Source organism: Tetrahymena thermophila (assembly GCF_000189635.1).
Source record: "Tetrahymena thermophila SB210 genomic scaffold scf_8254563, whole genome shotgun sequence".
Taxonomy (NCBI): domain Eukaryota; phylum Ciliophora; class Oligohymenophorea; order Hymenostomatida; family Tetrahymenidae; genus Tetrahymena; species Tetrahymena thermophila.
The window spans coordinates 262642-284469 of record NW_002476334.1 but is presented as its reverse complement, the minus strand read 5'-3'; the positions used below and the strand labels follow the sequence as shown (position 1 = coordinate 284469).

The window sequence follows — 21828 nt, the reverse complement described above, 5'->3', positions numbered from 1 at the left end:
TTGTTCTCATCAAAAACATAACGCATTCATTTACTAACCAAAATATAATTTTATTTTCAAGGTCTAAATTACTAAATTTTATCTACAACTATCACTAAGTCTATATGAGCTGAAAATCTAAATTTATTATCAAAATACTAACTACTAATCGAATAAAATATTATTTCTATTTTTGGCCTCAATAGATGAGAATATGTAGAATCATAAATAAATTATCAACAATAATAATATTTTCACATTTGCTGACTGAAAATTGATTAAATGAAAATAATATCAGCCTAAAAAGAGATGTTTGATTTCTTCTTTCTTAATATATCCCATATAAAAGAAAAGTTAAAAGGTATATTATGGACTGATACATACTTAAAAAATACTCATAATCATGTATGTATGCACAAAAATGAGTAATCTGACATACATTCATTCCATGATTTACAATACTGATTGTATTAGGATTAATTTAAAAGAGTGAAACATATAAATCCCTGAAAGATTTGTAGTTTTGTATGCCTTCATTCTCATTTAATTAAGAATCGAACTACTGAATTAATTTTCTAAATGTGATACCTCAAGCTCTCATACATTCATTCGCCTTACTATTTTATTAACTTTCTTTGCAAATTTAAAAACTAAACAACTAAGTTGAATAAAGATAAGCTAAAGTATATAAACCAAATACAAACAAACAAACAATCAATCAATCAACCAAATAAACAAAAAAAACAAATAAAAAATTTCTCTCTACTAACTCATCCTCATTCCTTATACTTTTAATATTTGTATAAACAAATCCTAAATTATATTATACTAATTAAAATATTAATAGCCCTATTATTTGCAAATTCGTCTCTATCTATCTATTTTAGTATTTTTCATTTTATTTGAATGTCTTATCCCACTTTTACCTTCTCTTATTAATTCTAATCTTAGTTCTTTGTTTTAAAGGTTTGTTCATATACTTTAAGGGAGAATCAAATCCCAAAAATTATTTTTTTATTGGCTAAATACAAGGTATAAATTAGCATGCTAATGATACTTACAAATAAATTGTATCTATTCTTAACTTAAAAGCTGTTTTTGATCTAGAATATGCATAATGCTTTGATGTGAGAAAAATTTGTTTAATTAATTGGCTGAAAGACAAACTGATAAATTTGTAATTAGAGTTTCTCAAGTTGTTTTTCGCTCTCTCTTCTGTTAATTTCAGTAATGTTTCTATTTTATCTTAAAGTTAAATAAATTTGATTAATATAAAAATTAAATTTCAACTTCTTTTTAATCCAGTAATTAGATAATTTAAATTATTGGCCAGTATTTTTATACTTTTCTATAATATTTTATTTTAAGGGCACAACAGATTTTAAATCTAACTTACGCTGGACCAATTCTTTAACTTGCTTTTATAAATTAACATTTCATTAATTCTTCGCTGTCATATATATATATGTAGCCTAAGCATCTCCAAAAAATTTTAATCTTTCTTATGAGATTTTCTTCTTATTTATAAGGTGAAAATTAGGCTGACTTTAAATTACAAAAACAATTATTATGTCAAGAATGCAAAAAGAATTGGAAGAGAAGAAAAGAAGAAAATCAAACAAAATTTTTTAATTTTTACCATCTAATAAAATTATAAATAGACAGATATTTGTATTTGCTCAATAAAATCACACAGTTAAGAGTTTTAACATTTTTCTAAATTATTTCAGCGCGTAAACGAAATTTTTCTTTTTTCCAGTTAATGTTCAGTAAAATCACTGATACATAATGTCAAATTTTATTTACTCTGACATAAATTATATAAATTGTCTTAAATTTTGTTTTTAAGTACATTTTTGCTTATTTCAAAGCCTTTTTGTGTAAAAGAAGTAAAATCCATATTTTTGCTAATGATCTGAAAATTTTTTAGGTTTAACAAAAAAATTGTGCACAATCAAGTTATGAGATGATTATTTAAAACTTTGGGTCATAACAATGCAAATTGCACAAAAATTTAACTTATTCAGCTCAAAATAACTTTGATAAGTATTTAACTGTAGTGGGCTAACATATTTAAATATTTAATGTAAGATTTTCTCAACTTTTTTAGCAAATTAATAAATTTACTCAAAAATACTTTAGACATAAAATATCATCAAGCAAGAGAATCAAATTTAAATGGGATAGATTTTGTTATGAAATATAAAATAAAATACTTAAAAAGTTATAGATAAGTGAGATAAATTGATGACTAACTTGGTTCTCTATAATTCTTTAGAATCTATTATAAAGACCATAAAAAGCATAAAAACTAAGAGACTTACTAACTAATTAGCATTAAATTTTACAAACGATTTCAATAGAATTTTATCTAATCGCCAAAATGAGATTAGTTAAAATTTTTATTAGTATTTGCTAAATTCTTTGCAAGAGATTTTGCATTTATTTAATTATTGTAAACTATTAATTAAAGTGTAAATTTGACTATATACCTCTCATTTTTCGTAATCTCATTTCATTATTTGTTTACTTCTCAAATTATTTAAAGTAATTAGCTAAAATCCATTCATATACTTTTTTCATACGTAAACGTCAAACAAAGAAAATTTATTTTTAATATTTTTCCTAAACGAAAAAGAAAAATGGGTGTAAGATTTATTTATCCATTTTGAATTTAGGCATTATTAAAAGCTTTCGTTTGTATAAATTATTAAAAAGAAGAAAGCATAAATAAACTTACATAACACTACCCTAATAGATAAATTTATCTATAAATTTAAACAGTTTATCTATTTTTCAACACCATATCGAACGATTAAAACCGATGTAATATATAAAGAAAATAAGGAAAAATTATTCCTACCCCCTTTTCGAATTCATTTATTTTGATTCTTTATCAAAAAATAATTGCTTTTTGATTGCTAGAAAGTGCTCCTCTACACTTTTCAAGTCTTAAAAAGGTATAAAATTTTGTAAAAGTGTAATCTCAATTATTTATCTCTAAAATAATTCTATATATAAAAATACAATTATGTTGCTCATGAAATGCACAATACCAAATTAAGGTATAGAATATATAAATTTTTAGTAAAATAAGCAAAAGATTGAAAATATTACTCTCAGATCCTTAAATACTTTTAAAATTAGTAAGAGTGATTTTCATCACATTATTTTACTAAATATAATTTATGTATTTTTTAAAAATTTAATATTTTTTGATAAATTAAATATAACATATAATCTAAATAGTGGCTTACTATTAACTTTATAGTCAAATACTAAGATTAACATTCATTAAGCAATTGTGTGCTGAAAAATCAATTCTATGTTCCATTTAAATGAACTCAAAAATTAATTAGATTTATTTTCTTTTTATGTTAAAATTGTAATCTTAAGAATTCAAACAAATTTTTGAATATTTAATTAAAAAGTGTATTTTTATAATATGTGATACAAATTGTAAGGTTCAAAATCATTCACTAAAATAATCCTGAGGCAAAATAATTAAATATAAGATAAAATGCTATATCTATGTAGAACGGATGCTAAATGTGAATTTCTTCCCTTTAGACCACATTTTTGAAAACAATATTTAATCCAAAACACATAGATAAGATTTTCATTTATGAATGGTAAAATTTGTCAAATATTTATTTTATTTTCTTTGATAAGAAAAAACAAGAAAGAAATAAGCTCTTCTCTTAACAAACACAATTTGTAAGGTAATATTCAAACAGTCTATATGCATGCTTTGATATATAAATATTTGTTTTTTTGTGCATATAGAAGCTAAAGATAACAGAATTTTTAATTCTAAAAAATAATGTAATCACATAAATATTAGGTAAATGAAAAAATAATTTACATATTTTTAAAAATAAAAAAAAAAATAGATAAAAAAAATAATGGCATAATTTTTTACTGAATAATCAGAAGCTAATTTTTGCTTTGACAAAAGTTGGAGGTTTTTCTGAATGTGTAAAAAATATTAGGAATTAGTGGATTTTTTTTGATTTGTGCAAGCAATTCAAGCGAATAATAATCCAAAGAAATCAAAATACATCTATAAAAGAGAATCTTTGTCTGATAAGGTCAACTTATTAGTTAATTAAAATTAATTGATTTTAAAATTGATAAATCAATGTTACATAAAAAAAGTGCTTGAAACTTAGAACATAAAACAAATATTAATTTGCTATATTAAATTTGCAAATAATAAAATAGATAATAAATAAATCAATAAATATGTCTTCTATCTTTATTAATTTTAGTTTTCATATTTCATACAAAATTATTTAATATAAAATAGTTCATTTGCTAATTAATTATTTATTTATTTAGAAAGGCTTTCTTCATTTTTAAAATTTATTCTTATTAATTTTGGAATCTGAAATAGTAGCATCGAATATTTCTGACATCTAGAACTCTTCCAAACTATTTATCTGTTACTTAGATTGTTATAATTTGTTACGCTTGCTGTAAAACTCCTACCAGTCAATATGGAAGTTAGTGTATTTAGTAATTATTAATCCTATTGATATTAGCACTGAATAAAGCATAAATATCATAAACCAACCCATCTTAATTCTATAGTTTTAAACTATAAAAAATTGCAGCCAGCATGAGACCACAAATCCCTACACTGTGATTCCATAAAACATAGTTCCAATCTTTTTTCCATAGATTTCTGCTAATAAAGCGGGAACTTTAGCACTCCATCCACCAAAGCATGCAAATATGCCCAACACCCAAATAATGAAAGTAGTTTAAAATTAGCATGCAAAGTAAAAGGTAAGCATTAAAAAGAGTTCGATGCTCAAATTCAAAAATGCTAAATTCTTAAAACCATATTTGTCAAGAGCTCTTCCCCATAATAATCTGATTAAATAATTTTAAAAAAATCAATTAACAAATTAATTCATTATATTAAATTATATTAATAAGGCTGCTAAGAAATAATCAGAACAAATAAATTAAACTAAAAATGATTTTAAATTATATTAAATAAATAAATTTGAGTATTACCTAATAAAGCCATTAAAGAGACTTCCTATACTTCCAACTAAAGTAAGATAAGCATCAGAAAACTTACCAATTTAAGAACCTATTGGTTTGAAATTGTCCATAATTAAGTTTCCTTATGAGCCGTATAAAGTCATCAAAAGTATAGATATGTAAATGAAAGGTGTTTATAGTCCAGATCTTATATCTTGGCACTCGTTATAGATTTTAGGCTAGTCAGCTTACTATTCTTAATCAATTAATTAGTTTTAAAGTTAATTTTGATTTTCTTCTGATATATGCAGCTCGTCTTCAGGTGGAGGAATACATAAATAGCTTCCGACTCCTCCTATTACCACAAATATAAATGAAAGAGTTCTAAATAAACCGGGAATTCTTACAGAAACTTCATCAGGGAAATACATCTCTTAAGTAGTTTCATTAAATATAGGATGAACATTGTCTGGATTTGCTATAAAATAAACAATCCAACTAAAAACAAAGGTAGAAAAACCAAATCCAGCACTTATAACTCCACTGGCCAATCCTTTATGGTGAGGGAAATGACTTTTAAAATTATTAAAAATATGATGTAAATTTCATCTCTTTAAAAAAAAAATAATTAAGATAAAGATAGATATTATCAAATTAAATTATCAAAAACCTGTAAGAGTTAATTATTGGTAATTTACTTGAACTTTTTAATTTATATCAACCAATTAATTATAATTTTTTAATGCTAAAAAATGACTTCAGTCAGAAAATCAAAAAATTTGATATTACTAACAAAAATTAAAACTTCAATCTAAATATTTCAATCTATAATTACCAATATGAAACATAGTAGGGAATCATGTAAACAATTCCAGATGCGATGCCTGATAAAAGACCATATATAAGAGTGAATGCTAAATAATCAGTTTAAAAGGATGCTACAAATGCGCATAAACTAAAGAACAATGAGCAACAAAAAGTGGTTTTCTAAATACCATACTGTTATTTTTGAAAGATTAAAAAAAATATGTGTTATTTTCGACTAAACTGCTAATGAATTATACCTTTTTTGCAATATCTAAACCAAAAGGAGTCATAAATCCCATAGTCATACCCATAAATGGAAATGTTGAATTCAGAATGTCTGTCGTAACATCATTTTTCTTATACCTTAAGTAACTTGTAACATAGATATTGATATTTCCCCATAAGTAAAATGTTCCAATCATAATATGAATAAGGAATCCTCCAAAAAGAGCAAGATATCCCTTTTTGTGCTCTTGAAATGTCGGCAAAGCAGGGGGCATTTTTTAAAAAAGTCTTTTTTTTATATTATTTTTTAAATGGTTTAAGATTTAGATAGTTCTTTTTAATAACTTACTTATATTTTAGATAGTTAATTTATTCAATTAATAAATAATACCTATTTTCACTACAAATTTACTAGTAGCGATCAATGTTAAGCAATCTTAACTTTAAAACGTCGCAAAATCTACATTTTTAAAGTGCATTTGCTATTTATGAGAACATAACATAAAATAATTTAAATTTAAACCTTGAACTCTAATTTGATAGATAAAGAATTTCAGTAAGCATCGAAAACTTATTAACTTACTTTATAAATACTTTTTTCGTTTTAAAAAATTGATAAAATACCTCAATTTAACATATTTTTAAATATTGTAAAATAACTCATAATTTATATGAAACTAACAAGAAAAAAATAAATTTATTCTTAATTTAACTTTAAATAAAATTATTTAGTATTTTTATACAATATTTTGTGATAAATAATTTTAAGAATGCAACTAATTAGGTATAATATCAAATAAATTATTTTGTTAACATATGATTAATTTACTTTTAAAATTTCAAAAGTATCCCTTTTTAATTCTAGCCTATTTAATATATTAATTAATTTATTTATTCATTAATTTATGTAGCTATCTATTACTTTGTTTTTGTTATTATTATTATTATTATTATTATTATTATTATTATTATTATTATTATTATTATTTTGATTAAGAATAAAAATGCTTATTTTATATATATTATAAAACATTTTCATTCTTTTATACATTAATACTTATTTATGTTTGTTTACTTGTTCGTTATTTAATTAATTAATTAATTCATTCATTCAAATAAATTATTATTTGACTTTAAGTGCTTTTTTAAAATTTAACAGAAAATGGGCCTTTCAATAGGTTTAGAAATATGGTCATCAGCTCCGACATTAATGCATTTGTTGACATCATCTTAGCTAGTAAACGCACTAACTATTAATATTAATGAACGGGGAAGATTATTTTGCGATTCATACTAGCGAATTAATTTTGTTGATTAATATCCGTCCATGATTGGCATCTAAATATCCATTAATATTAAATCATATTATGTTTTTTAATATTTTTAAAAAGCCTCTCTGCCATCATTAGCTGTATCTATCTAAATTTAAAAGTTTTTTAGCCATATTTTTAGTGCAATTATATTAAATATAGTATCATCTACTATTAATAACTTCTAAAAGTGACTCAGAAGATCCTTAAGTTCCTAAGTCTGTAAATCATTTTTTTGTTGAAGAGAAGGAACTAAGCTTTACTTTTAAAACGTACTTTTTAAATTACCGTTTGGTTAATTTTAAGAGTTTTTTCGTATTGAGACTTGTAAAATATCTTGCCCTCTTTCAGCAAATTTTTAACTTGAAACACTTGTGTAGCATCTCACTCTGCTATCAGGGGTTGAATTTAAATTTTACCTATTATCTGGTATTTCCTCAAATTGTATCTAATTTTTTAAAGCACTGCTATTTATCTTTTCAGAGCTTTTTAAACTTGATTGTTAATCATCGTCTTAAACTTCATGGATTTTATCTAAATCGTTATTAGCTTCTTTTTCATCATCAAAGGAGTTGTTTTCTGCAGATTCATTAAAAATCTTATTTATGTCCAAAGACAATTTAATTTAATTTTTTTACTGACCCTCAAGATTCGCCCATATTTTAAAAGAAAATTTAGATCCTTTGCCTTGCTTAGAAGCCAAATCTATTTTATTATAAGGACCTAGCTACGAAACCAATCCTCTGCATAAAGAAAGACCTAATCCTACGCCTTTTAATTTGAATAAAATTAAAAAAATTAATTTATTTTATTTATCTCTATATTTTTTATTTATCAAGATTTAAAACCTGTTTTTTAATTTAATTAAAATAATTTTTTTTTATTTTTATATTTAAAATTTTTATTTGTTTGAATAATTAAATAAAATGTGTTATTTGAAGAAATAATTATTAAAATTATACCATGCTTATTTGTACCACCTGAGTACCTGAGTGATCAAATGTGGAGTACACCTAAAAAAGCTTTTCCTGCAGATTTTATGGAATACCACATCCAGAATCCTTTACACTTAATTATAATATATTTGAATCATTTGCAAGATGAGCAGATATTTTTATTTATCCCTTTTATGTAAATTTAACTGCATTAGACATGAGATTTATCAAAATTTATTTTAATCTGTTTTTGTCTGAATTAATTACAATATTTGGAGCAATATTTCTTATAATTTTAATGCTTTTTTCTTCTGACTGTATTTTAAATAGCTATTGAACTTCGTCAAACAAAGTATTTACAGAAAAATCACTTGTAACCAATCTAAATTTTCCTTCTTGCATCTGCTAGTGATCAAGGATATCGTTAATTAAACTCATGAGCAGTTCGCAATTCGATTTTATCATAGGCAGGATAGTTTTAATCATTTTTAAACTTTCTTCTTCTTCACACTTCTCAATCATAAGCTTAATAAAGTTAAGTGGAGTTCTTAAATCATGGCTAATAGATGCTAACATGAGATCTTTATATTTTTAAGCTGATTATAATCTTTGATTCATTACTTAAAAACTAATATCATTAAAGTAAATCATCAAAGAAGCGTTTTGATCTTCAAAAAAAACTGGGATAATTTTAATATCATAATACTTTTTACTAATCTAATCATAACATCCAAGCAAATCAAAATGTGATTCTTTTTAAATACCATCATGTGTTTTGTTATTTTAAGGCTCTGAGTTTCCTTTATTATCCTCAGAATTTCTATTTTAATTTTCTTTTTGTTTGGAGAAGTTACTGAGGGTTCCTCCTTAAAGTTAAAAAAAAGTATTCTTTTTATTAGTGGAATCTGTTGATTAAAAATATTCTTATATTTTATCAAAAACAGATATATTACCCTTTATAATATTTTAAAGTCTATTTTTAATTTGTTCCTCTTCAATTCCGAAAGAAGCAGCAAATTTCTAATTAAGTTGAGGAAAATTAATGCTATAATTTGAAATTTTGTTGTCACAATAGCTATCATCATCTTTAACTTAAATTGATATTTTCTTATTTCTCACTTGTTGTTATTATTATTATTATTATTATTGTTATTAAATAGATTTTCCATTTTATTCATATTTTTCAAGATAGAGTTCTTATGCTTTTTATGTTTTAACATTCTTATTTGTAAATTTTTCTTCTTGGCTATTTTATTTTTATAGTCTTAAGCTTCCTTACATGGTTTAACTTTTTTGCCTCAAGGGAGCTGTTTAAGTGATTTAACTGCTTTAATTTTAAGGTGTTTATTCTATTTGCTTAGCAATCAATGGTTCTTAGTGATCATTTAACGTTTATTATATATCAAAATTAATTGCAACTCGTTCTTTTGGTGTCTATTCAAATATAATTTCTTAACCAGTATTTTGATTGGTCATTAGCTCTTCAATAAAATGCTGCTTCTTGTTTAAAGGAGTATCTGGAATCTGGTAACTTTTATTTTAAAATTATCTTTCACTCTCCATTAAGCTTGATATATTGTGATCAGTTATTTAAGAAGTCATTACATGAATAGTTTTGTTTAAGTTTTCTTGATTAAATTTATTTACTTCATGAATGCTTTTATAATTAGAATATTGAATTTTTTAAATAATTTTATCATTTTTTGTTTAATTTGAGTTTTAATTTTTGTCTTCATAAATAATTTATTCGCTAATAACTTGGCAAGGAAAAATGTTCATACCATTTTAATTTTGTTGATGATTACTTACTTTTTGGGCCTCAATTGCGTTTTAATTATTATAGTCTATATTGTTTGAAGGAGATCTTGTATGATAAGATTCTAAATTGTTTTAAGAATTTTACTAAGGATTTTAATAAATATTAAAAGAAATACTTCCTTATTAGGAAAGCTAATTAAAAGAGTTGAAACTCATTTTTTTGTTCTAAATTAATGTAGACCACTAATTTGGTTTTTATGCATTTATTATATTGAAAGATTAGTGCTTTAAATTGTTATTAAAATTAATTTAATGCTACTAATTAGTAAGTTTAATCATTTCTTTATAATTATTTATAATTTCCATATCATTATTTTCTAGAGACGTAGATTCATGCCTCTATGATGGGTTTTCTTTTGAATTTATAGGCTAATTTGTCCTTCTAGTACTCTAAGGGATAGAGCAAGCAAGAGGATCATGATAACTATTATTATTCCTATTAGAATGGTTGCTTTGTTATTAATAAATTGCATTAATCTTTTTTTTTAAGAGTTAACTGTATAATTAGTTTTATTCGTTGTTGTTTTAACTCATACTTTGTAAATTTTTTTAATTGAAATAATGATTGCTCATAGTATGTTTACTAAATTCGCTATTGTTAAAGCTAGTATTATCAAAATGAATTATATTACTATTTGATTAATTGCTTTTAGCTGTTTATTAATTTAATTCATCAGCAACTTTTAGGTTATCAAATTTATTAAAAATCCTCTAGTTAAAATTAGCATCAATGAGCATCTTATTAGTAACATTGTTGTGATTATAATTATTGTTATTAACATCTTCTTCCTCATCATTTTCAAACTATTTTAATTTTTAGCATATCTTTTTCATCTAAATAAAATTATTTTAAGGCTAATCGAATGACTTTGAAAAAATACTTGGATTTTAATTCTAATTTTATAAATATTGATTCTATTATACACACAAAAGTTGCTATTGCTTAAGTTATTCATTATAATTCTTTTCTAATTCCTAAATGTTTGCTAAAGATGATTCTTATTAAATATCTGGAAAAAGAGACTAAGTGAAGTTCTTTTGACTTGAAGGTATCATCTTTTATTAAAACTATAAATAATTATCCAGTTAATTTGTTTTATCATTTTTCTATTGATTTAAATTTTTTATTATTTTCTCCCTAAAATTTTGTTCATTAAATTTTTAAGCTTCATTAAAAATTTTTAGATCGGTGTTATTTTAATCTAACTTATTTGGGACTCCACTATTTTAGATTACTAATTTGGATAGAGTATTTTTAAATTCTTTATTGGACTTATTTTGCTTTCTATTCTACATATTTTCATTCTTTACAGGCATTTAAGGAATTTTACTCACAATGAGAATTTCGTTGGGAATATAACCTTCTATCAAATTTTTCCATTCTTCTAATTGTTACCTCAGTTTAAACTCTTGATCATAGGCCATCATATTTTATAACTCTTTTGTATACTCTAGTATAAAAGTAAGCACTATATTGATAAATGAAATAGTTATAATCGATATAAAATGATCTTAGATACGCTCAAAAGCTAATGGGATTATTGATATAGGTATTAAAAAAGCAATGCTTAGAATAATCCAACTTTTTATACTATAACTAATATTGTGAATGACCAAACTCATATTTAAACAAATATGCATTAACTCTATTCTACTAAATTAATTTTGATTATCTTTTTACAAAAAGCCTAATCCAACAGATAACAACACCACATAAAAAATTAAACATGCTGTAGAAATATTCTTCTAACAGACAGCTCTATTATTCATAAGGAGCGAATTAGCGATTTATAAAAAACAATTTACAGAGATAACTATTCCAATTACAATATGATCTAAATCTGCAAATGCCTCTATAGCTGTTAATATTTACCAGAATATAGAATATATTTAAATGACATAATGATATTGTTTCTGCTTAGATTAAATGTAATTTTAATAGCTAATATTTTACTGCTAATCCTTAAATTCTAAGGTCAACAAACTCATTCTTTTTATAACTATTTTTAAACTTATTACCTACCTACCTATCTATCTATTTATTTATTTACTTATTTATTTTATATGTTACTCTAAACCAAAACTTTAAATTTGTATACTTATTTGACTAAGTAAAATTTCACAAAATTAATAATTAATAATAACTAGAAAATAAATTATTAAATAATATTTTTTTACGCTTAACAAAACTCACAAAAATTTACTTTTTCAATTTTTACTACAACTATTTTCTTTATATTTAATAAATAACTTAATATATTTACAATCAATCAATATTAATTCTCTCATCTCATCTTAGTTTAAGCTTGTTGTTAACTAATCACACCAAAGAATCTTTCTTAGCTTTTAAATCATCAAATTTATATTTCCTAATGAAAATAAGATATTCTTTCAAAATTTATTTATCGTAAATCAAAATAAAAAAAATAACTTGTTTGTTTTCTGATGTAAATATATCAAAAGTTCGAACATGTTTTTATTAAATGCTATTTTTGATATTTTGTAAACAAACTCTATTAAAAACATATAATAATACAAAACCGATTACAGCAAAATAATTTTATTAACATTTAGTTTAAAGAGTAATTAATATTGTATAAAAAAATATAAATAAATTGTCTAGAAATAACTAAAATTAATTGATAAATCACACTGAAATTGGTTAAACCAAAATTAGGTTTGATTTGGCTGAAAAAATTATTTTTTAGAACTTTTAGTTAAAATAAAAACTACTTCTTTTTTTTGCAATTAAATTACCATTTAACATATAATTTACAATAAAATTAAATTATTAATTATTATTAACAACAACAATTTTTTAATGTTGTTTTTAAAAATAAAATGAACTCATTTTTCTACTTTTCTTTCTTTAAAATTAAACACTATCATGAATTGAATGATTTTGATAGTATTTTAAGAATAAGAAGTTAATTCATAAAGAAATTTTGTATATAATTTGAATAAAATATAGTTAATAATTTTTATCTAATAAGGTCTTAATTAATTATCTAATTGTCAACATAAAGCGATTTTCAAAGAAATTAAGTAGAATTAGATAACTCTAAACAAACAAACAAAAAAGATAATCAGATAAAGCAATTACTAAAAGCAAAAACAAAAAATCTAAAGTTAAAAACAGCAAAAATAAAATGAAAGGAACTATTATTAATATAGAGCAAGAGCTTGAATAATTGCAAAACGATGAGCGCTTAGTTAATAGGTATCTCCTGGAGAAATACCCATTAATATCTAATTATAGATTGAGAAGTATAGAGAGGTTTTTTAAAATAGGAGCTATTTTAATCTAAAGTTTAATTGTGCTCTCTTAAATGGACAATAATTTTTGCCAAAATTAAGACTTAGAAGAAAGTAGATCTAAATAAAATTCATCAACATAGAGTAGCTCAATTTATGATTGCTATTTATAAAAAACTAAAAATTTAAGCATTATTTCAAGTATTCTCTTAATGATTATTGGATTTTGGCTCTTTCTAACAAAGTACATGAAAAGAAAATTTTTTCATAAAATTGGAGTGCAAGCAGCTTTCTTGGCTCTAGTTATATTAACACAAGTAGTAACTTTGGAAATCTACATTTTTAATATTGTTTCATACTTCTGGTGCTTTCTTCTATCTATTCACTTAGTCCTACTTATAGATTAATATATAAAGTAATTAAAATTAGGACTCTTTGGATAAATTATTGCTGTGGTATACATGTAAGTGAGGTTTTATATATAATATAATGTTCATTATTCGTAGTTTATAGTAGGAGGACTTCTGTTTACACTATTAATACTCTAAACATTCTCAAACAAGGTTCTTTACAGAAACAAAATTTAAATACTCTAAATGACACGCAATTAGTTAAATTCAGTAAGATAATTTTATAATGATTTGCTAGCCTTAATTCCTTAGGGATTAACACTTTTAGACAGTAATTAAAACATTATTTATGCTAATAGCAGAGTGACTGAGATACTACAATGCTAAGAAGAAGAAATATTTTCTATTTTAATGAATCTATCAAACAATAATGCTCAAAAGTAATCCACCTTTTTAGATCAAGATATGTAAACTCGCCAAACTCGTCAAATAAGTGCTTCACTTAATGCTGGTTTAGCAGAGGCAAATTAGTAGAATGGTTAGTAGATCGATAATTCTTAAAATTCTAATTCAATTAAAATACATTCTCAAGCATCAAAATAATTTAATAGTTATCAAATTGATGAAAACTAATAATTAAATTCTTAAGGAGCAAGTGCAACTATAAATGCATTAACCTTATAACAAAAGAGGAATAAGCTGTTTAATAACTTGGAAGAATAGAATTCAATTTAACTTTCTAAAAAATACTTTACTTAGAGTAGTCAATAAAATTATAAATTGAAGGATTAAATATCAATAAAAGAAGATTAATCAAATACAGGATCATATAACTGTATTATTTAGCAAGCAAATAGTATTATTTAACAAGAATCCTAATTATCCGAGAGAGATTTAAAAGTAGAAGTGGTTGACGAAGCCAAATACCAAGTAAATAACAAATACCCAAATTAAAAGCAGACATAATATGCTCAAAGTAAATTTGGAACTCATTTCTAAAGAAATTAACAGTAAAACTAGCATTCAGAAATACTTGATGATCCTTAGTATACTTTGGGTTAAGAAGAAACGAGTTATGCAAATAAAGAGATGACTTTTGGGAAAGACTCTTCTAAATACAATTATTTAGAATAATCAAAAGAATAAATGTATGCTAAAAATATAAGTTTAGATCAATAACATTCAATTAATTCCTCAAAATCTGGATAAAAATTAAAGGAGATCAAATCATAGCATAGCTAATACGATGACTTAAAAGCAGATGAGAGATCTATTTTAGATTAATTACAGTTAAAAGAAAATACCAGCAAGTAAACAACATCTAGCTAAGTATAAGTCTCAGTGTTTAATCCAAATTATTAACCTGATAATTCTATGAGAAATGAATTCAATTAAAGCTCTTAAATCTTTGATAAGGTAAAATTTAATATAAATATTCATTTATCTTTAAATTGAATTTATTTAAAAAAAAAGACTGATTAAAATGATTTGTCATATTATTCACCAATTTACGGTGGTTAAGGAGAAAAATCTATGTAATGTGATATCTCAACTCTACCTTTTCAAACAACGGATAGAAAGAGTCTGTTCTTTAATTTAGAAGAAAACAATGAGTTTGAATAGTAGTTCTTTAAAGAACAGGTTGCTAGCGAGAACAAAAGTAACTCTTATAAACTCCCCTCTGATTCTGAAAATAAATCAAAAACAGAAACTTCATTCTAATAAAACAATTATAAATCTTAAAATACTTATGAAGCTTTAAGAAAAGAAACAAGTCTTAAATTATAGCAACATAATTAGCATAAAGAAATTGTTAAAGAATTTTCTTTTCTATCTACTTAGTAAGTGAATATTCCTACTAGTTAATAAATTAATTCACCAAGTAAGGTTTGTTATAATTCAAATAATGCTTTAGGTCCATATCATAGTGCTGCATTTCCTTCAATATTTAATGTTGAAGAGGTAAAAAACTAAGAAACTGATCATTCTATTTACAAAGACCAAAAATTAGCACATTAGTCAAATGAAAATTGCTTTAATTTTAATTAAGACACCCTTTCATTTCGAAGTTTGGATTTAAGGCAAGACATTGAATATTTAAAAAAATCAAAGCAGAATTTCTTTTTATAAGAAAATGATGCCATTTAATAATTTAATAATAGTAATAACGAATAACTGACAGAATAGGAAGTTGCTGTTTTACAACAATAAAATATGCTTTTGCAAAAAGAAATTTCAAAAAGAAATAAACTTGAAAACAATATTGTTGAAGAGGATTGCTTTACAGAATGCAGAAAGTAAATTTAAGAAAGATCAATAAATAAACGTTAATCTAGATTAGAAAAAACTGTAAAGACTTTAGAAGTACAAGATTTACCTAAATATAATGAAGATAAATAACAGCAACCTAGCTATTTCAAATAAACTGAAAAGAATTTAACAATCAGTTAATCGTAAAAGTAAGAAAATGGTAGTCAAAGCACAAAAACATAAAAAGAAAACAGCAAGAGAGAAAAAAAATCAAACAAAGGTAAAGCTCTTTCTCCTTAACTTAAATCAAGTAAAGATAAGAATTTTAACAATTAATCTTTATCGAAAGCATACACTTCTCATAATATTATTTCCAATCAGAAACCTCTAGATTCTTTGGTCAGCTAGATTAATAGACCAAAGGGTGAGAATAATATTATGAGTTAATTTAACCCAATAGAAGGAGAGAGTATGACTCTAAAGAAATATGTTATTAGCCAAAAGGAAAGTAATGATTCTGCTTATAAGAGTATATTTTAACCCAAAATTATTAAGAAAGAAACTAAAGTAAAAAATATTTTGTCAAAGCTTCTCACTTTAAATAAGCCAGATTAAAGAGAGCCTGACACTCAATCTGAAGTTTCATAGATAACTAAGTTGGAATAACATAATTAAGAAGATATCACTAAAAACCAAATTTCTAATAACTATTTGAAAATATAAGAACCAGATGAATAAGATATAGTGTCTTGTATGACAAGCTTAAAGTAAAATTAAAATTAAATTTTATCTCTAGATACACCTTAACTTCCCAGATCTAAAACAGAGTATAATTTTAAGTACAAAGGTGATGTTTAAAGCAATGCTTCTAATATTGATCAAACTACTCCAACCAAAAATTACTCTAATAACTATATTGCAGTCGATTCTGATTAAAGTAAACTGGACTAAAAAGTTAACTTTTTGGAAATAGCTAAAGCTACTAAAAATAATACCTACAAAAAAGCAAAGTCTCCAACCATTGGTGGTAATATGAGTTTTAGTAAAAGTTTCTTACCGAGCTTAAAACCGAAAAATCAGAATTAACATGATTTAAGACAGTCTTTTAACAGGAACAAAGGAAGAAAGGAATCTTTTTTCAACTAGTTTAACAAAGAAGCCAACATAGGCAATTTATTAATTAATTTATTATTTTTAAAATGAAATTCTTTTAAAATCTAATTTTTCTTTTAGTATTTTTAATTTTTAAATAAATCATTTAAAATCTAACAGGATATTATTAATTCAAGGATGATATTGCACATTTATAGGTCGAATGAAAGGGCCAAACGTTGATCTTAAAATTTATACTATGCGAAATCAATATTTAAGATCAAACAATTTAAAAAGAACCAATGGTGTTAGTTTTGATAGATCCTGTTTGGTAAGAATTCTTGACTAAGCAAATCGAAGACATGAATCGCTATAAGATGAGGATGTTTGCATCCCTATCTCACGAGTTAAGAACACCATTAAATTGCTCAATTTCGATGTTAGAATTTTTGGAATCTGATATTATTAACATCAGTAAGTAAGCTACATAGATATTAACAAATAATATGTAGCGATAATAGAGGCTAGAGAATTCATAAATAGTGTTAGGAACTTCATATTAGTAATTTTAAGGCTCTTAACAAAATTGTATACAATAAAACAATTCAGGATTTGGTAATTCTTTGTACTTTAATTAAAATACATTGAATGCCAGCCAAGCTGAAGAAAGCCACGAAGAGAGTTCTTATAGTCTATATAATATCAGACATAGTTCATAGCTAAAAAATATTCAAAGTAACATAAACAACAATAACAACAACAATAACAGCAACAACAATAATAATAATAATCCTCAGACTACCATGAATATTTTTTATAATGGAAGTAGTAATAATAGCTTTTAAAACTTCTTTCAAGATATAAAAAGCATATAAGAAGAATGTGAAAGAGTTATACAATCTTATCTTAAGCCTGCTTTATATAGCTCTAAATTACTTCTAAACTTAATCAATGACATTTTAGACTTTGTGTAAATTGACAGTGGTAAATTTAAATTCACATTCATTTAATTTTCTTTGGATAAACTGCTTCATGAATGCATAGTATTGATTAATCTGCAGGCTAAATCAAAAAACATAGAGCTCTGTGTAGATTTTGATCAGAATATTCCACAAAAAATTGAATCAGACCCTAACAGAATAAGATAAGTTTTACTAAATTTTTTGAGTAATGCTTTAAAATTTACTGTACAAGGAAAAATAACCATTTAAGCAAAAGCTGTTGCAAATAGTTAAAACCTAATTATGCTTTCTGTAATTGATACAGGAATAGGTAAACAAATCATTTAATTTAAAGAGGAGCTGTAAAAAATTTTTTTTTATTTATAGGTATTTCAGAAAATGATATCAGAAATATATTTACTATATTCAACAAAGTAGATTTAGGAAAAAACTAAGAACTAAATAGCTAAGGATGTGGTCTTGGACTTACTCTTTCAAACTCAATAAGCAAAGGTTTAGCTCCTGAGCAATTTGGAGGAGTTTAAGTTGAGAGTAAAGTAGGACAAGGAAGCAAATTTTCTTTTGTAATAGAAGATCATTCTGCTACTAAACTTTCGAAAAAGTAAAGCTGTGATGTACTAGAATCTGAAGAGGATGAATCCTATAGACCAAAAACTATTTCAGAAAATTTTAGAAAACAATTTAAGTCTCCTTCTTTTTCATAAATTTTTGAAGGAGGACAATACATTACTGAGTAAAGCTCTCCCTTGCAAAAACAATAAAGCTCAAACTAATTCAATATGCTTTTCAGTGATCAATAAAGCTAAAATAATAATTTTAACTTAATTCAATAAAATTTATATTAATAACCTTAAAATAAGATTTAAAATTTAAATTTTTAGTAATAAATAAATAAGTTATCCAACGCTTATGATAATATAACTTCGAAAGGAGAAAAGGATATGCATATGATTTAATAAATTCTTAGTGAAAATGGTAAATGTAATTGCATTTAAATTTTAGCTGCGGACGACAATGAGTTTAATTTGATTGTGATTGAAAACATTCTAAGAAAGTATCATTTAAATTCAGAAAATTCATGCAATGGTCAAATTGCATATTAAAAGGTATTTTAATTATTTTCCTTTATATTTATAAATAATCTCCAAATTTAATTATTTAATTAATTAATTAATAGATATTGACCAGAAAGCAGGAAAATACATGTTGCCCCCATTACAAATTAATATTTATGGATATAGAAATGCCAATCATGAATGGATATTAAACTTCACAACAAATCTATGAATTATATTAAAAAGATGGAGCACTCGAAAAAAAACCCTATATAGTTGCATGCACTGCATATGTAGGAGAAGATGATAAAAAACTTGCTAAATAAAATTTTATGGATGACTTTGTAACTAAACCAATCTAATCAAATATTTTAGAGCAAGTATTAATTAGATATGTTTCCTACTATTTAAAGAATAATTTGAAAAATAGAGATTGATATTTTTAATATACTTCAAGGAAATACAAAAATAGCAACATATTATGTGACAGTAAGGCTGAAATAGCTTTATCATCCATTATACAATAGTCATATTATTGCAGATTATAAAAATATCATTTTTAATCCAATTTTATGACTCAAAAAATACTGAAATCATTATTCAAAATATTCTTCACCCACTATCCAAAATGGGTAAGATTATTACTTTATTTAAAACTAAGTTATGTCAAATGATATCATTTGAATTTTTTAAAGATTTTAAAATAAAAAATTAAAATTTAGTAACGAATTTAAAATCTTAAAAAGAAACAAAATTTTTAATTTTAAAATTTTATATTATGTATATGCTAAGATAATTAAATGAAAAATTAATAGGAGTATTTATTTTGTATTCAATTAAAATAGCTACATAATTAGGTCATTTAATATTAACGATTAATTTAGTACTATCCTACTGAAAACTTATGATACATATTTTACCATATGATTGTTTTATATAAAAATATATGTCGTCTGTGAAATAATTAAGAAGAAACACAGCTAAGATGATCAATCATTGAATATTAAAATGTAAAATTGTATGATTAGCTATTAAAAATGAAAAAAATTATAAATAACTTAAGAATATTAATGCTTTCCTATTTTAAAAATTAAATGAAATAAAAAATTTAAGCATTATGTAAAAAAAAGAGCAAAGATGCATTTAAATTATTTAAAAATATAGCTAAAACAATATTTATTTAATTACTTATTAGTATGTTTTTTGGTTCTCATAGTATTACTATCTTAAAAATATTTAAAAAAATTAAAATTACTTTTATTTCCAACTTAATTAATAAAAATTAAAATTTGACTAGGATATAATTAATATAATTTAAAATTGGAATTACAATAATCTGATATTGATTCTGAACATAACATATTTGATATCATAAAATTTAAAAAACTTTTCTAGATGAGAGTAATGAAATTAATTGATTATGTTGGAATTCTAAATTTATATAATTATTTAGCCCTTTTCTATGCAGAAATAATTTTAAAAATTATATCAAAAATCAATTATGAAAAGATTTTTAGTTAATTCAAGCTGGGATGTTTTAATCTTAATATGATAAATTGAATTTTTATTAGGTAATTGGTAGGAGGAGGTGTTCAACAACTAAAGTTTTTTCTCATTAAATTAATTCCTAAATATTTAAAAATAATTCATTTATTAAAAATATTTTTCAAAAATGTTCTTACTTTATTTGAATAAAAATTATTGTAAGCTACAAATAAATAAGAAACTTTAAAAGTAAAATTTTTAAAAATTTTGTTTTAAAACTTTATTATCACTAATTAAACGATATTATTTAACATAATTACTTAACATAAAAATAAATGAAAATATGTAAATCATATTTATTACCAATAATATTTAAAATTTTTCTTAAATTTATTAATTATTTTATGATTTTATTTATTTATTATTTTAAAATAAAGTTTCTAATTACTCGCTGCATTTTACAAATATTCTAGAGAATTTCTGCAAACTATGTAAACTAGCATGTATTCTTTTTTAAAATTAACCAGTTTTCTAATGGTTAAAAATTAAGAATTAGTTTAAAAATACATAGAAAGGAAAAGGCATTTAAACTAATGTTTAAAATAAATTATTTTACTAAATATTTTATACTATTAATGCAAATACCAGACAGACAGATAGATTAAATTATTTAAAAATTTTATTATTTTATTCTGAAAACTTTGAAAGATAAAACTGCATGCAGCAAAGAACACAACTCGTAAGAATAAATATTTATATTTGTAATTGGTTAGTTATTTTAGTTTGAAGTAGAACACCAAATTAATTAAGAAATTATTAGAAATAGATGAAAAAATGGACAGCGATGCTTTTTTTGTGTTAATAAATAATAGCAATAATAATTAATGAAATGAAAGAGCGAGCATCTAATCAATAAAAAGAAAATATACATTCAATTATTAAAAAAGTGAAGATAAATGGATTTCCAAAGGAGAAAAAAACTTATTTGAGAGAGTATGAAGGGTTTATAAATAAAAAATATAAAGAACTCAACAGGAAAGCAAACTAGATTGATTAAATGATTGATTGAATGAATGAATAAATAAATAAACAAACTATTATTTTTAATACTCTACATAAAATAAGTAATAAGCTCTAATATAAATCAATTAAATAAACAAGTAAATAAAAATAATATAAAAACAAATAAGCGAACTACCTCTATATAATATAAGAAGGATAAAGAAAAATAATAGTTATTCAACAACAATAAAAAAGTCTGAAAATTTTTAAAAAATAAACAACATAGCTAACAAAGGAAGAAGAAGAAA

The 21828-nt window shown here is 23.3% G+C and overlaps 6 protein-coding genes across 6 annotated transcripts; 3 read left to right on the top strand and 3 right to left on the bottom strand. All coding sequences in view use genetic code 6, as the record gives it.

Moving 5' to 3' along the window:
- Positions 1–697: 697 nt before the first annotated feature.
- Positions 698–1414, bottom strand: TTHERM_000600549 (hypothetical protein; the record flags this gene model as incomplete). Its single annotated transcript, XM_012798767.1, has 2 exons — positions 698–1215; positions 1270–1414. The coding sequence occupies 2 exons, from the start codon at positions 1412–1414 to the stop codon at positions 698–700; spliced, it is 663 nt and encodes a 220-aa protein (XP_012654221.1).
- A 69-nt stretch (positions 1415–1483) lies between these two features.
- Positions 1484–2178, top strand: TTHERM_000600548 (transmembrane protein, putative; the record flags this gene model as incomplete). The annotated part of the gene is made up of 2 exons (XM_012798766.1): positions 1484–2065; positions 2122–2178. 2 exons carry the CDS (start codon positions 1484–1486, stop codon positions 2176–2178), a joined length of 639 nt encoding a protein of 212 aa, XP_012654220.1.
- A 2153-nt stretch (positions 2179–4331) lies between these two features.
- On the bottom strand, positions 4332–6281 carry TTHERM_00600520 (oxalate/formate antiporter family transporter; the record flags this gene model as incomplete). Its single annotated transcript, XM_001032523.2, has 4 exons — positions 4332–4857; positions 5005–5547; positions 5810–5973; positions 6039–6281. 4 exons carry the CDS (start codon positions 6279–6281, stop codon positions 4332–4334), a joined length of 1476 nt encoding a protein of 491 aa, XP_001032523.2.
- Positions 6282–7700: 1419 nt separating this feature from the next.
- TTHERM_00600510 (response regulator receiver domain protein) lies at positions 7701–11779 on the bottom strand (the record flags this gene model as incomplete). Its single annotated transcript, XM_001032522.3, has 2 exons — positions 8279–11779; positions 7701–8087 (listed from the first exon to the last, which is right to left on the bottom strand). Exons 1-2 carry the CDS (start codon positions 11708–11710, stop codon positions 7701–7703), a joined length of 3819 nt encoding a protein of 1272 aa, XP_001032522.2. The 5' UTR covers positions 11711–11779.
- Positions 11780–13218: 1439 nt separating this feature from the next.
- TTHERM_00600500 (ATPase, histidine kinase-, DNA gyrase B, putative) lies at positions 13219–17127 on the top strand (the record flags this gene model as incomplete). The annotated part of the gene is made up of 2 exons (XM_001032521.2): positions 13219–15090; positions 15148–17127. The coding sequence occupies 2 exons, from the start codon at positions 13219–13221 to the stop codon at positions 17125–17127; spliced, it is 3852 nt and encodes a 1283-aa protein (XP_001032521.2).
- Positions 17128–17318: 191 nt separating this feature from the next.
- On the top strand, positions 17319–19470 carry TTHERM_000600499 (ATPase, histidine kinase-, DNA gyrase B; the record flags this gene model as incomplete). The annotated part of the gene is made up of 3 exons (XM_012798765.1): positions 17319–18288; positions 18345–19084; positions 19156–19470. The coding sequence occupies 3 exons, from the start codon at positions 17319–17321 to the stop codon at positions 19468–19470; spliced, it is 2025 nt and encodes a 674-aa protein (XP_012654219.1).
- Between the last annotated feature and the right edge of the window lie 2358 nt (positions 19471–21828).